The sequence below is a fragment of the Aspergillus foveolatus genome (genome assembly GCF_047715535.1).
Source record: "Aspergillus foveolatus strain CBS 279.81 unplaced genomic scaffold BDW70scaffold_26, whole genome shotgun sequence".
NCBI classification, from domain to species: Eukaryota; Fungi; Ascomycota; class Eurotiomycetes; order Eurotiales; family Aspergillaceae; genus Aspergillus; species Aspergillus foveolatus.
This window is the reverse complement of record NW_027396090.1, coordinates 115,841-129,207: the sequence shown is the minus strand read 5'-3', so window position 1 is coordinate 129,207 and position 13,367 is coordinate 115,841. Positions and strand designations below refer to the sequence as shown.

Genomic DNA, 13,367 nt, shown 5'->3' with positions numbered 1-13,367 from the left:
TGCGTGGCCTAAGATGGAGACTTACATAATTGAGACTACGGGCGCGCTGCCGTCTCCAACCACATCACGTGCGCGTGCCTATCACGGTTAGCGCCCGGTCCTCACCGAGAGAAATGTTGAGAACTGAGCTCCGAGCTTGCGGCCAGATGTAAATCTCCTCTTTCCATCTTACATCCCTCTGATTCAATAGCGCCGCGGGCCCATATCTGTCTCACGAAACAGAACCCCGGCATCATGGTCGCCTCTGCTGTCAGAATGCGCGTTCCCAGCGCTTCATTCCTCTCAAAAGGCGCCTGCTCCTTAAGGCGACCGCAGGCCTCTTACAAATTCACGGCTGCTATCCAGTACGTCTACTGTCGTTTCGCGCAAGAGACCTGGTGTTCATCGGAGGAGCAAACTAACTGAATTCTTATGTGCTATAGACATCAATTGCCTGCTTTAGCTGCTCTTTCACGTTACTACGCCTCCAAGTGTACGCTTATCTCACATCCTCCTCATCCTAGTGCCTAGTCTTTTTCTGACAAAGCGCAAATCTACAGCTTTCCCTCCTCACACTATCATCAGCATGCCTGCCCTTTCGCCAACAATGACGGCAGGAAACATTGGAGCATGGCAGAAAAAAGCTGGTGATGCTTTGCAACCTGGTGATGTTCTGGTTGAGATTGAGACCGATAAGGCGCAGATGGACTTTGAGTTCCAAGAGGAGGGTATCTTGGCCAAGGTGTTGAAGGAATCTGGCGAGAAGGATGTGTCTGTTGGCTCTGTAGGTGTTCCTTCCCTTTGACCACGACAAGTTACGTTTGCTAATTGTGAAATCTCAGCCTATTGCTGTCCTAGTTGAAGAGGGCACTGACGTCGCGGCTTTTGAATCATTCAGCTTGGAAGATGCTGGTGGCGAGGGCGCTGGTGCCGCTCCCCCAAAAGAAACTCAGGAAACTCCTAAGGAAGCTCCTAAGGCTTCAGAGCCATCTACGCCCCAGCCTGCTGCTGGTGCTTATGAGCCCGATACCTCCGGCGAGAAGCTCCAGCCTAGTCTGGACCGCGAACCTGCGATCAGCCCGGCTGCTAAGGCTTTGGCTCTTGAGAAGGGTGTGCCAATCAAGGCTCTGAAGGGTACCGGCCGGGGTGGCCAAATCACCAAGGAGGATGTTGAGAAGTACAAGCCTACTGCTGCGGCTGCGGCTGCTGGGCCTGCTTCTGAGGACATTCCTCTCACATCAATGCGCAAGACGATTGCTAGCCGCCTCCAGCAGTCTTGGAACCAGAACCCTCACTTTTTCGTTTCTACTACTCTGTCCGTCACCAAGCTTCTGAAGCTTCGGCAGGCACTAAACGCCTCCTCTGAGGGCAAGTACAAGCTCTCCGTCAATGACTTCCTCATCAAGGCTTGCGCTGCCGCTCTCCGCAAGGTTCCTCAGGTGAACTCCAGCTGGACTGAGGAGAACGGCCAGGTTGTTATTCGTCAGCACAACAGCGTTGACATCAGCGTTGCTGTTGCTACGCCCGTTGGTCTGATCACTCCTATTGTGAAGAACGCCCAGGGTCTTGGTCTGTCCAGCATTTCTAACCAGGTCAAGGACCTTGGCAAGCGCGCTCGCGACAACAAGCTCAAGCCCGAAGAGTACCAGGGTGGTACTTTCACCATCAGCAACATGGGCATGAACCCTGCTGTTGAGCGCTTCACCGCTATCATCAACCCCCCTCAGGCTGGTATCCTCGCTGTTGGCACTACCCGCAAGGTTGCCGTCCCTGTTGAGGCCGAAGAGGGTACTTCAGTTGAGTGGGATGATCAGATTATCGTGACCGCTAGCTTCGATCACCGGGTTGTTGATGGTGCTGTCGGTGCTGAGTGGATCAAGGAACTCAAGAAGGTTGTCGAGAACCCTCTGGAACTCCTTCTGTAGTTGCCAAATTTGGAGTTATGTGACCATTTGCTAGCGCATCGGCCCAGAGCCTCGACCTGGGTTGGATTTGTCTCATTATGTATTAAAATCTTCATATTATTTTGACCTTCTTGATCTTTTATAAATCCTAGCAATTTTTTTCTGTTTCTTTCGGCGATGGCATCGTCTACCGAAACAGTAGGCTCATCGATCTAGTTAACTGCCTTTAGTAGTATCGCCAATGGGCGTACTAAAGTGCTTTGGAGTAGGTACATCATTTTCGAACTATAGTCTATTCAACGAGCGGTGAATAACAAATCTATCCAGACGGAGCAGGCGGCCTTGATGCAAGGTATATATCCTCTTCCCATGTACATATGACAAACTGTTGGTAAATCGCGTGACAACGCTGAATTAAGCCTCAACAGGCCCAACCCTAACCTCCCCTCTCCTCCGCAACTCCTCAATTACCTTCACCTTCTCATCTTGCTTTTCTCGCTGCTTCCGCTTCGCCGCGAACCTCTTCTTCGAGCCAAATCTCAGCTTGGTTATTAGATCCGCCGCCTGCCCGCGCGTAAGGTCGCCATTCTGGATATTCCCTTGCCGGATCTTCGCCGCGTTCAAAAATTTCACCTGTGAGGCGGACGCGGAGTAGCTTCGCCATCGTTGGCGAGTGGAAATGTATTGGTCTTCGAAGTGAGCTGCCGCGAATGTATCGCCTGCGCGGACGGCTGATTCAAAATTTTCTGCCCGCGCAACCAGCCGGGGGCGGGTGTACTTCTTGGTGTCTTCGGTAGGTTTAAATATCATTACGTGGTATACGAGATACTGAGGGGACGGCTCGTCCGGGCCCGTTGCGTCTTGTTGTTCGATTGTTAGCCAGCCTGATCTGTCTGATAGTAGGTATTTGTTTTCACCGATACGGACCCAGGCGTAGTGGCTGAGGAAGCGGATGTGCTTTTCTGATTTCATGTCATGGATTAGGTCGTAAATTGTGTCATATTTAGTGAAAGTGAGTTTGAAATCATCCGGCAATTCTGGTTCACTTTCGGAGAGTAGCGATTCCTCTGGATCTCTAACTTCTTCCCCCGTAGCCTTTTTCTCCTTCATATCTTTCGCTGTTACTTTTTCAAGGACCTCGTCTGGATGTAGCCCAAAGAGCGTAGGAGTAGAGATGACGCCGGTATCTAGGGTGGCTACCATATCAATGATATGGCAGTCTTTCTTGCCGGGGTATAAGCGCAAGCCGCGTCCTATCATCTGGATTAAAAGGTTGCGAGATCGAGTAGGTCGTGCAAGTAGGACACAGTCAATGTTGGGCATATCAGTTCCTTCCGTAAACAGCCCGCAATTAAGCAGAACAGGAAATTCCCTGGCTCTGAACTTGTCTAACTGTTCATCTCTCGTTGTCTTCGGGGTAGTACCCGTAATGTACCGAGCATCAATGCCATATTGCCGAAACGTCTCGGTCAACGCCTTAGTATGCTCGATGTCAACGCAAAATACCAGTGTAGACTTCCTCTCCGCCGCATTGGCCAGCCATGCGCGGACAGTGATGTCATTAGTTTGAGTGGTATTGACAGCTTTGGATAGTGAGCCAAGAGCAAAATCTCCAAATTTGTCTTTCCTGACGCGTGACAGATTTGCATGGGATTGGACGGTAGTAAACACGGCGTTGGCAAGCCATTCATCATTGATCATGTCCGTATAGTCTTTATGGTACACAATCTGATCAATGGCAGCACCCAGTTTGAGCCCGTCGAATCGCGAAAACGTCGCAGAAACACCAACTAGGATCGGAGAATCAGGCGATTTTTCGTTGAGCCCAAAATACCCCAAAACCGTGCGGTAAGTCGGGGCAACAATATGATGCGCCTCATCCACCAATACCAACTTGAAGCGCCGGGGGTCGAACTTTGCTAGCCGATCCCCCGAAGTAAGGCTCCTCACAGAGGCAATGATTATATCGCTCGATCCCGACGCGACGTGATTCCCCATCTCAATCTCTACAGTTCGATCGGGATATGCGAGGTGACAATGCCGGTATGCTTGTTCAACCAGTTCTCTCCGGTGAACGACGATCAATGTTTTGTCTCCAAGTATATTCCTCGGTGGTATTCTCCCAATTAGCTGAGTAAAAATGACCTAAGTAAGCGCAGAGAATTAGTAGAGTTCTTAGGAGATGCAGCTAACCTCTTACCGTCTTCCCAGCCCCCGTAGCTAGGGATATTCCCAGTCGCTTGTGGCCCTGCGCAACATGTTTCAAGACCGATTGAATGCATTCTTCTTGATAGTCCCGAAGCTTGATAGCTGGTGCTTCGGGGGTAGGTGTAGACTTAGCGGTTGCTATTGCGGAATTCCATCGCCGAAGTCGCTGCGAGATTGTAGTTGGTCGCGCCCAGAAAAGCCTGGGAGTCCTTGAGGCATACCTGAGCGGTACTCCGAGCCCCGCTCTCCAACAGATATATTCCATCCAGAATTCATAGAAGTGCAAGTTCCTTAAGAGGAGTTCTTCAGAGAAATATCGCGGCGATAAGGAGCCCAAACAGTGCAAACACGGACGGCCTTATCAGGCCCGATAACCAACTTTTTCCTCTACAGTCTACACTCCCTCCCTTGTGGCACGCTCTAAGGCGTCTTGTCGATTAGATCTCATCCCAATTGGTAGGCCATGAAGAACCCTGCCTGCCTAAACCCATGTCTACGCCTTCAATACGTATTCGACCTCCGATAGCTCGACCATGAGCAGCTCTGACGTCCACTCGGAGGACGATGACGAACTATCGGATACTCCTTTTGTTAGACCAAGAGTAGCGCGAGGACCACGCGCTAGGGCACTAAATAAGTTACGCGCATCACTGTCAGAAGACTCCATTGAGTCGTACAAGAAGCTTCTCGACCGGACATTTGGAGAGAAACCCATCGCCAAAGAAGACAACTTCAATACAACGCAAGATGGTATCGTGATATGGACACCACAGGAGAAACGGGCTTTTTTTGAGCTCTTGGATCGAAAAGGTCGCGGGGGCATTAGGGAAATTGCCTCTGCGATTCAGTCGAAATCAGAGCTTGAAATTCTGGAGTATATAAGGCTCCTACAAAAGGGTGTGCGGCGACAGCATTTCAACGATACCCATGCCAGGACAGCTATCTTGGGTGATATCCCAGCCGCAGCGGAGATAAGCAAAGAGTGCTGTGACACACTGGACATTTATGCCGAATTGCTCTGCTTGGAACAACAGAGGGATGAAGACAGGACCGGTAGAGCCAAGCACGGTGGTCTGTGGATTATTGATGAGGAGTTGGCAGATAAACTGGAGACGGCGATCGCAGAAGAGCAAAAGGATACATCGAACCCTAGTCTTGAGATCGCAGTCCATGCAAACGAGGCGCATCTTGAGGAAGGCCCGTCTACACCAAATGTCAATGATGCAGCTACATTTTTCAAACTGACTAACTGGATCCTGCTCTCAGAACGACTTTTCATGAATTTTGGGGGTCATAGATTGGAAGACAACTGGGTCAATGTAGCCTTCGAAGGCGAGACACCGTCAATGACGGCTGACGTTGTGTCTGATTTCTATAAAATCGCCCTGACTGTAACTCGCCGCCTAGTCCACGCAACGCATTTCTTTGCTTCGTCAAGAGTCCGAAGAAACGGGAAGGCAAGTCGTCCTTCCGCAACGGTTATCAAGGCCTCCGATGTCAGAAGGGCAACACGCGCTTTTGACATGAGGACCAACGCCTCTGAGTATTGGATCGGAGTAGCGCGACGGTGCAGCCTGGAAGTGGAAGACAGTCGACACAGGAAGCGTTGGAACCCCATTCCTTTACGTTACGATGAAGTCGAGACCCTTCTGTCTCAAACGTTGTTACCCTCTGAACCTTATGAAAGGACCACGCCAAGCCCAGGTTCTCGTGAGCGCTCCAACAGTATCATCAGTGACGTCTCTCTGGATTCGCTCGCCGCGGAGTCAAATGACTCTGAAGATGAACATGCCGAAGCACTCGACCAACAGAACAGCTCAGCCGAAGAACTATCATGCTGGACCGCTTTGGGTCGAACGCCTCGGGAATCGCCAAATCCTCAGCTGCTGAACGCCGAAATGCAACTCCCTCCCAAACCACCTGGGAAACGCAAAACAACAGAGGAGCTCGTCGACTGGCGTGACCGAACGCTCTACCAAAGCGAATGGGAAGAATATGGCTACGAGACGAAGAAGCTGGACAGCGAGTTCGCAAGCCAGCGCAAGAAACGCCTGACCATGGCCTCATTCCGCCCGCTTTCTGAGACCAACATTCAGGTTGCTGATGAGACTTCAAAGTTGGGCCCTGACAGCCGTGAGCACATGGGGGCTGAAGCGGAAACTGAAGCTGAATTCGACTACCAAACTGATGACTCGGATCCTGAGTTTCGCCTGAGGTCTTCGGATAGACTGTCAAGGTCGAAGTCGCAGCCAAAGCCTTTGGCAAAGCCGGTTGTGTCAAGGACAAGCTCTCGCAAGCGCACGCCTGTTTCGTATGCCCCGCCGCAGGGGTTTGAGTTTGATGTGGAGATGGAAGTTGACTCAGAGACTGGCAATGGCGATGTAAATGAAGAATTGCGTGAAACGAATGACGACCAGGGCGGCGATTACGTCTCCCTGTCAGAAAAAGACTTCAATGGCGAACATGGCGAACATAAAAGACGAAGAAGACGCCAGCGTGTCTTCCGTCTCTGATGATCATTATCACCCATCCAGCCCTCGAGGTGAGAGTATTTTTTTATTAGACGAGGGAGATAACGAGGGTGATGATGATAATGCCGAAAAAGGCAATTTTCTTTCTGGCCGTTGAACGTCAATACCTATGTGCGTCGAGTACGCCCTCTCATGCCATTCTACCTGTCTGTCTTTTCGCCCTCGTTCAGTCTGAATGCACAATTTCCCAGTGAACTTTTACGCAAATGGAGGGATCCTGTATAAATCTATGTATGATACGTACTTTGTACTTACGGAAGTCTTGAATATGTCTACATTGACACGTTAAGTTCTTAGAACTCACTTGAGCAGAGGCAGCCTGGAACTCATGATACTTTATTGTATAGCGTAGCGAGGTAGCATAAGTAAGTCAACACATAAACTCCAAAAGCAAGAAATAAGAGCGCCTTAGTTTTCCTAATACTCGTATGAATTGAATCGCATCACCCTGGCCCTGACCCTGATGACAATAGGAAAGGATGTAACTCAGTCATTCCACGATGGACAATCCCCTTCCCGCTATCTTGCCTGTTTCTTTCTGCCTCGCTTGAGTTTCATGTATTTCTCGCCCCGAAGGCGGTAAACTTTTCTCCACATCCGTAGCCAAGTGTTGTACAAAGCAAGTGAATAGATTATAGGATGAGAATCCAGAACGGTACGCACGGTTACACCATGGTAACGAAACTCAGCCCAATGCACAGCGCCTAGACCACGAACTGATCTAGCCAACTCACAGATCCAAAGTCTTGAAGTCTGCGCCCGCTGTCGCGCTCAAAGGCTGAGGAGCCCCCGCAGCATGAGGGCCAGGCTGGAAGTTATACCGATTGTTGATACCAGCTGTCGCGGCATCAGCAAGAAGGTCATTACCAGGGGCACCGGGTCCCTTGAGGCTGATATTCTGGAGCGTATCCTGAACCTCCTTGACGCGCTTCTTGAAAGCCAAACGGTCAAGGAATAGCTGCTGGCGAGCGAGCTCGAGTTCGCGGCGTTCAGCCTCAATAATCTCTTCCATCTCGTTGAATTGTTGAAGCTTGATTTCGAATTTCTGCAGGGTGACATTGACGGCAGCGGAGACAAGGCGAGTCATTTCGCGTTCTTCGTGGGATGCGAGGGCACCGGCGCGAGCGGCAGCAGCACCAAGAGCAACGTTGGCGAGTGAGGCTTTGGGCTGTTTGTCGGATGATTCTGTGGATGTGCTTGGCTCCTCGCGGGCCGTGTCAACGTCCATGGCAACGTCCATGGAATCTTCACTCTTAACGGCGGCGGCGGAGCCTTCCTTCTCCTTCTCCTTGCCCTTGTCTTGGGACTCGTCTGCACTAGGTGCCTTGTCGAGTTGTTTCTTCAGCTCTTTTCGGATTTCGTCTACAGATCGGCCGGCGGCAGCAGCGGCTACTGAGGGCTCCGCCATTTGAGCAAGGAACGCCACAACAGACAAGACCGGGTTCTCGGTGTGGCTGACGGGCTCGCGTCCGGGACCAGCCCGTACCTCCGGGCTATCTTCGAGGTATTGGTCTTCAATTTCAAGTTGAAGGAACTTCATCACACACTCTTCTCTCGTCCTTGTGCCGACATGATTGGCAATCTGTTCCCAGTTCTCGTCAAAGTTCTCGAGACCCTCAAGAAGGAGTAGGAGTTCAGAGTCTGACCAAGGAGCTTCTCGGTCAGGGATCCTCGAGTATGAAGAGTCCTCTAATTTGACAAAGTCTGAAGCATTATGGCTGGACGGCATTCGGCCCTGTAAAAAGCAGTTGGGGCAGAGATCATACTTGGAATCCGGAGCGGCAGTACCGGTGGCTGGAGTAGACTTTGCATAATGGAAGCGGAGACGTGTGCAGTCAATACCGCAGGAGAAGCACTGGATCTTCTTCTTGGGTTCTTGTGACGCCGACTCAAGAGTCTTGGTGGCGTCTCCGGTGCCATTGGCAGATGATTCGCCGTTGGCTTGCTTTTCTCTGGCCTCGACAGCAGGCGTTACCTCCTTTCCCTTGTCATCATAAATATTGCGGCGAATCTCTAGGTTCAGATCAGCCTTATTCGCGGGAGTAGCAGAAGCCGCCCGCTCAGTAGCTGGTAGAGGCTTGCCCGGCTTGACAAAATGATTCGGGCCAGGCTGGAAGGGCTGAAGGCCTCGTGGTGTATCGGCGATTACTCGGAAATGACCTGTGAAAGGGGGACCGATGTTCGAAGGTCGCGTTTGAGGATCCACCTGTATAGCACATCAGGAATAGCCACTAGCCATGAGATAACGAATCACTCACCTGGTAATTGATCAAGCCCCACTGCTCAAGGAAAGAATGCACTCGCATAATAGCACAAACGTCGCCTGCAAGGTTACGGCGGCATGCTGTGACAGTAAGGTACTCAATCGGGTTTAGCCGGTAGGTGTTGATCATGAAATCTCTGTAATCTTTATAGACAGCAGGTGTCTTGCTGCGGTTCCTGCCGTTGAAAAACTCGGCAAGTGCTTTCTTCTCAATGGGATGGATTGTGTGCATATCGAACCATGTCGAATAGCTAGGGAGGATGATTGCGTGTGTTTGAGAGACCAGGTGGGAGCGTGCCGAAGCTTCGAGCGATGATTTGGCCTGCGCAGTCTGTTCTTCAGAGCCGCCTTCAACGCCTGATTGTGCGGCAACATCTGCTAATTCCTCGCTGCCTTCGCTCTCCTTCTTGGTCTCATTCCCTGTACCCCCCATCTCCTCGTCTTCTTCTCCGGTATTCCTAGGTTTCGGTGACGCGGGGGCATCTAACGGATTGTCAGTTCGCTGTGCGTTCTCTCTGTGTGTGTATCTCAGAGGATGACTGATGCGATCGCGACAAAGGCAGGATCACAACTGCCAAAAGGGAACATGCGCCGACTATGTGATTCTTCTCAGGGGATGAAAGTGAAGACACTCACCGGAGGCATTGACTACGTCGCCCGGCGCATCCTGGCCAGAAGCCAGTTGAGAGTCGTCGGCGACGCCGCCTTGAATGGTCGTATTCTCATCCATGATCGTGGTTGATGAGGCTCGAGATGGTTTCACGTCGCGAGAACGAGGTAAGGGTTCTTAGTTGTCCTCAGAAATCGATGGACAATATGAACCAGAGGCGCATACAGCGCTGAATATGTAGAAAGCAATCCGAGACGAAGAATTGAGGATTGGATAAGGCGGAATCGAATCGCAGGATAGTTTGCTGGTGTAGCAGATCTACCTGAAACTGAAGGCTGGAGACTTTGACGCTTCGTCGCGACTTCGCGCCAAGACTCCGCAACGCTAACCATTTCTATTGATTATGTAATTTGCACTAAAGGGAGGCCTGTGAATGCCTCAGGCAGAAGCTTACAACAAGTGGTCAAGATATATGCATTGGCCAATACTATCATCTTGGGCCGGCAGCTAATATAATTGTCGTGATATGTGCAGCCTCTCTTAGGAAAGCGCGGACAGCGACCATATCAGGTTAAATACCGATCTTTGCTGGACACACGATTATGTAGCCATAACTTAGCAAGGGAATATCTCATCAATCATCATTTTTAGCCGATCTCGTGGTCCAAATTGCAAATGAATCCAGGAGATATGGTGGAGTGAAAAGCTCTTGTGGCGTTGACTGAGATGAGGGACCCTTGGTTTCTTGATCTTCATCTGTCATAGCAGGATCGAGCGAGCCAAGAATCAAAGCAGCTTTAAACACTTGGGCAAAGCCGCGACCGCTAGAGCTAGTAAACGAGGAGCTTGGTCTTGAAAATACTAACACATAGAGCCGTCTGCCATGGTACATCGATCGTATAACGACCAACGTGCCCCTACATATTCAGGACCACGCACTCCGTCAGAGTTATAAGCCCGCTATCAGGCAGTCCACACTCTCGGGCCTATGCTCCGCCTGATGCCAACTGAAAGACCTGTGCCGGAGGATAAACCGCCAAAGCTGAATATGTACGGATTTTACTGGTCCTAGAGACTCGAGGAGGAAGAGTCTGTGCTCCGAATTATGCACTGTCACTCGTTAGGGCTGATACACTGGCCTAGACACTGAAGAGAGACTCACAAGATTCTCACGATGAAGTCTCCCTTAATTTTGGCTCGGACTTCAACTTCTCGCGGCATGTCGATAGTAAGTATAGTCTTAAGTAGCTCTTCAGGCTCGATATCGCTGTCCTCTTCACCCTGCTCGTCTGAGTCCGGCTTGTCCGAGTCCGCTCTGCGAGAGCTAATTTTATGGGCTACTGAACTCCCTCCCTTGCTAGTGCTGGCGCCTTCCTGTGCTTGTTCTCCTGGTTGAGGTTGATCTGACTGCTTTGACTCGCCTGGACCAGAGCTCTCTATATATGGGTTCGAGAGTGAGAGTTGTGATATGCGGTGCTGGAGAGCGTCACTGGTCTCTGGGCTAAGGTCATCCGAGTTATCGTGCTTGGAGTGGTCTTTCGGATTGCGGGATTCCATTATTTGCCTAGAGGAGGTGCGTGGAGGATTGCTATGCGTTCTGGATCTGCGATGTCCAGTCCCGACACATAGTGTCCGAAATCCCGAAATGAGTATGAAGTCGCGGCTGGCTTTAGGTCGAAAGAGGGGATGACATGACGTCATCCCAACAGTAGCTCGGCCTATCACTATATTGACCCTCTAATACAATGTACATCTAAGCACTGGTCAGCCCTGCATAGCACTTGCCAGAAAAGTGAGGTCTTATGTCCAGGAAAGGGCCGACCAACCTGCTTCTTGACGAGACCGAGCATTGAGATGTCGTACATGTTTGATGGCTACCCAAGTTAATTAATACTTCATTCGTTTCGTTATTCAACCCAGTCGATTAAGTCATAGCTCCCCTACCAGATGTAACCACATCCAAACTCAGATTTATCCAAGAAATCAAATTCAAACCTCTGAATATCCCAAGGACTAAACATATCAGTTGCGCCCTTTCTCCATGTCACCAACACCCCTCTCAGCCCTAACCTCCCCCACATCCTCATCATTCTCAACGTCAAAATCCCGTCCCAGACGCTCAGGCCCAAAAAAGGTAACAATAATAACATACGCATAGACACAGCCCATGAATATACAAATTACCTTGCCATAGTCATACCTTTCTTCGCCCTCCTCCGTCGGCGGGAGCGGGAACCTCTCCCCAATAGTCGATTCGATAGTCGAGCTCGCGGAAGACACCAAATTACCTAACTGGTACGCCGTGCCGACGGTGAATGTCCGGATGGAACCTGGCGAGAGTTCCATCAGGTGGATGGGGATCACGCCCCACGCGCCCTGGACGCAGAACTGCTCGAAGAAGGCTGGTGCCATGATTTTATGGCTCGAAATAAAGGTGTATGGGTATAGGAGGGCGCCGCCGACAATGCTGATTACAATAATACTGAATCGACGACCGAAGATTTGGGAGCCCCAGCCGCAGAGCGTGCCGCCGGTTAGGGCGCCCAGATTAGCGACGACCTGGGTCACTGTTACGGCGTCGCGAGTGAAGCCGTACTGGCGCTGGACTAGCGTCGGGTAGAGGTCTTGGGAGCCGTGGGACTTTTATCATCTATTAGCGTGGTCCTGAATAAACGTGAGGGATGAGTAAGAATGTACCATGAAGTTGAAACCAGCCATGAGTAGAACAAGGTAGATAAGAAGCAACCAATGCCTCTTGAGCGCGACCTTGCCCTCAGAAATAAAAGCAGAGGTGACGTTGCCCGGCATCTCAGCCCTGAGCTCCTGGCGCTGCCGATAAGCATTCGTTTCGGGCAAGAAGAGTCGGAAAACGATCGCCAGAACAGGAAGACACCCCGCAAACCAATAGAACGGTCTCCAGCCGTGTGAGGTTGTTCCCACAAGTGCACGCGCAAAGGCAGCGGCTAAAAGATATCCGAATGCATAGCCCTGCTGCAGCAAACCGGAGACAATCCCGCGCGCTTCCTTGGGACAATCCTCCAGCGCCGTCGCCGCAACATTCCCATACAGTCCGCCCATGGCAATGCCAAAGAGTGCACGAACAGCGAGAAACTGCTGGTAAGTCTGGGTGAAACCGGTGCCGATCTCCAGTGCGATAAAAAGGAGGTTGTTGATGATGAAAGGCCACTTGCGGCCCCATCGATCCGAGGCAATGCCGAAAGTGATCGCACCGACGCTGCGGAGCATGAGAACTAGGGTGATTCCCCAGGAAATATCGCTGATTTCCTTGCCAAATTCCGCGGCGAGTTCAGAGGTGGTCAGGGAGACAGTAAAGAAGTCGAGGGCGTCAAGGGTCCAGCCTAGGAAGGCCACCTATTTAAGTTAGAAAAAGGGAATGACCCTATTTAGTGGCGAGATAAGACAAACCGCAAAGAACAGCCACTGCTGTCTATTCAGCAACGTCAAGGCTTTGAATGGGTTAGGAGCTTTGCGCATAGGAGGCTTTAGTGTCGGGACGCGGTCTTTCAAGTACTGGAAGCAAGCCTTGAAAGTGAGAGGTTTGTGCTCCTCGGGGGCTTCAATATGGCCCGCCTGGGCCTTAACCTGGTCACCAGCCATGGTGGGAGAAACTGGCTGGGCTGCGCGAGAATAGGAGCGGGGAAAGTGTGCTTGCGACTGGAGGAGGAGGAGGGGGAGACGAAGCAGAGATATATAGGTGTGGAAGATAAGCAGCCCCGCAGAGGTTGGTAGACCAGGTCAGGTCGCTACAGTCCAACAGCCCGAGTACTACCTAGGTGCCACGAAGCGCCGATCAGTCCCTGGGGCCCCGGTTCATTCTGCAAAAGACGAGGGCTGAGACAGCGACTCAGACC

General features: G+C 51.2%; 7 protein-coding genes across 7 annotated transcripts; 2 read left to right on the top strand and 5 right to left on the bottom strand.

The window, feature by feature from the left end:
- Window positions 1-128: 128 nt before the first annotated feature.
- On the top strand, window positions 129-2,198 carry BDW70DRAFT_136804 (putative pyruvate dehydrogenase complex, dihydrolipoamide acetyltransferase component). Its single transcript, XM_073736933.1, has 4 exons — window positions 129-344; window positions 423-472; window positions 540-763; window positions 822-2,198. Exons 1-4 carry the CDS (start codon window positions 235-237, stop codon window positions 1,902-1,904), a joined length of 1,467 nt encoding a protein of 488 aa, XP_073595659.1. The 5' UTR covers window positions 129-234; the 3' UTR covers window positions 1,905-2,198.
- Window positions 2,199-2,297: 99 nt separating this feature from the next.
- On the bottom strand, window positions 2,298-4,356 carry BDW70DRAFT_168387 (DEAD/DEAH box helicase; the record flags this gene model as incomplete). Its single annotated transcript, XM_073742452.1, has 2 exons — window positions 2,298-4,028; window positions 4,084-4,356. The coding sequence occupies 2 exons, from the start codon at window positions 4,354-4,356 to the stop codon at window positions 2,298-2,300; spliced, it is 2,004 nt and encodes a 667-aa protein (XP_073595658.1).
- Window positions 4,357-5,406: 1,050 nt separating this feature from the next.
- Window positions 5,407-6,873, top strand: BDW70DRAFT_136800 (uncharacterized protein). The gene has a single exon (XM_073736932.1). It carries the CDS (start codon window positions 5,438-5,440, stop codon window positions 6,602-6,604), a length of 1,167 nt encoding a protein of 388 aa, XP_073595657.1. The 5' UTR covers window positions 5,407-5,437; the 3' UTR covers window positions 6,605-6,873.
- Window positions 6,874-6,972: 99 nt separating this feature from the next.
- On the bottom strand, window positions 6,973-9,810 carry rscE (putative RSC complex subunit (RSC8)). The gene is made up of 3 exons (XM_073736931.1): window positions 9,522-9,810; window positions 8,881-9,368; window positions 6,973-8,828 (listed from the first exon to the last, which is right to left on the bottom strand). The coding sequence occupies exons 1-3, from the start codon at window positions 9,613-9,615 to the stop codon at window positions 7,353-7,355; spliced, it is 2,058 nt and encodes a 685-aa protein (XP_073595656.1). The 5' UTR covers window positions 9,616-9,810; the 3' UTR covers window positions 6,973-7,352.
- A 190-nt stretch (window positions 9,811-10,000) lies between these two features.
- Window positions 10,001-10,492, bottom strand: BDW70DRAFT_55379 (uncharacterized protein). Its single transcript, XM_073744271.1, has one exon. The coding sequence runs from the start codon at window positions 10,385-10,387 to the stop codon at window positions 10,130-10,132; it is 258 nt and encodes an 85-aa protein (XP_073595655.1). The 5' UTR covers window positions 10,388-10,492; the 3' UTR covers window positions 10,001-10,129.
- On the bottom strand, window positions 10,001-11,168 carry BDW70DRAFT_136797 (uncharacterized protein). The gene is made up of 2 exons (XM_073736930.1): window positions 10,658-11,168; window positions 10,001-10,605 (listed from the first exon to the last, which is right to left on the bottom strand). Exons 1-2 carry the CDS (start codon window positions 11,050-11,052, stop codon window positions 10,599-10,601), a joined length of 402 nt encoding a protein of 133 aa, XP_073595654.1. The 5' UTR covers window positions 11,053-11,168; the 3' UTR covers window positions 10,001-10,598.
- A 349-nt stretch (window positions 11,169-11,517) lies between these two features.
- BDW70DRAFT_168384 (sugar transporter family protein) lies at window positions 11,518-13,113 on the bottom strand (the record flags this gene model as incomplete). The annotated part of the gene is made up of 3 exons (XM_073742451.1): window positions 11,518-12,135; window positions 12,193-12,867; window positions 12,922-13,113. 3 exons carry the CDS (start codon window positions 13,111-13,113, stop codon window positions 11,518-11,520), a joined length of 1,485 nt encoding a protein of 494 aa, XP_073595653.1.
- Window positions 13,114-13,367: the final 254 nt, after the last annotated feature.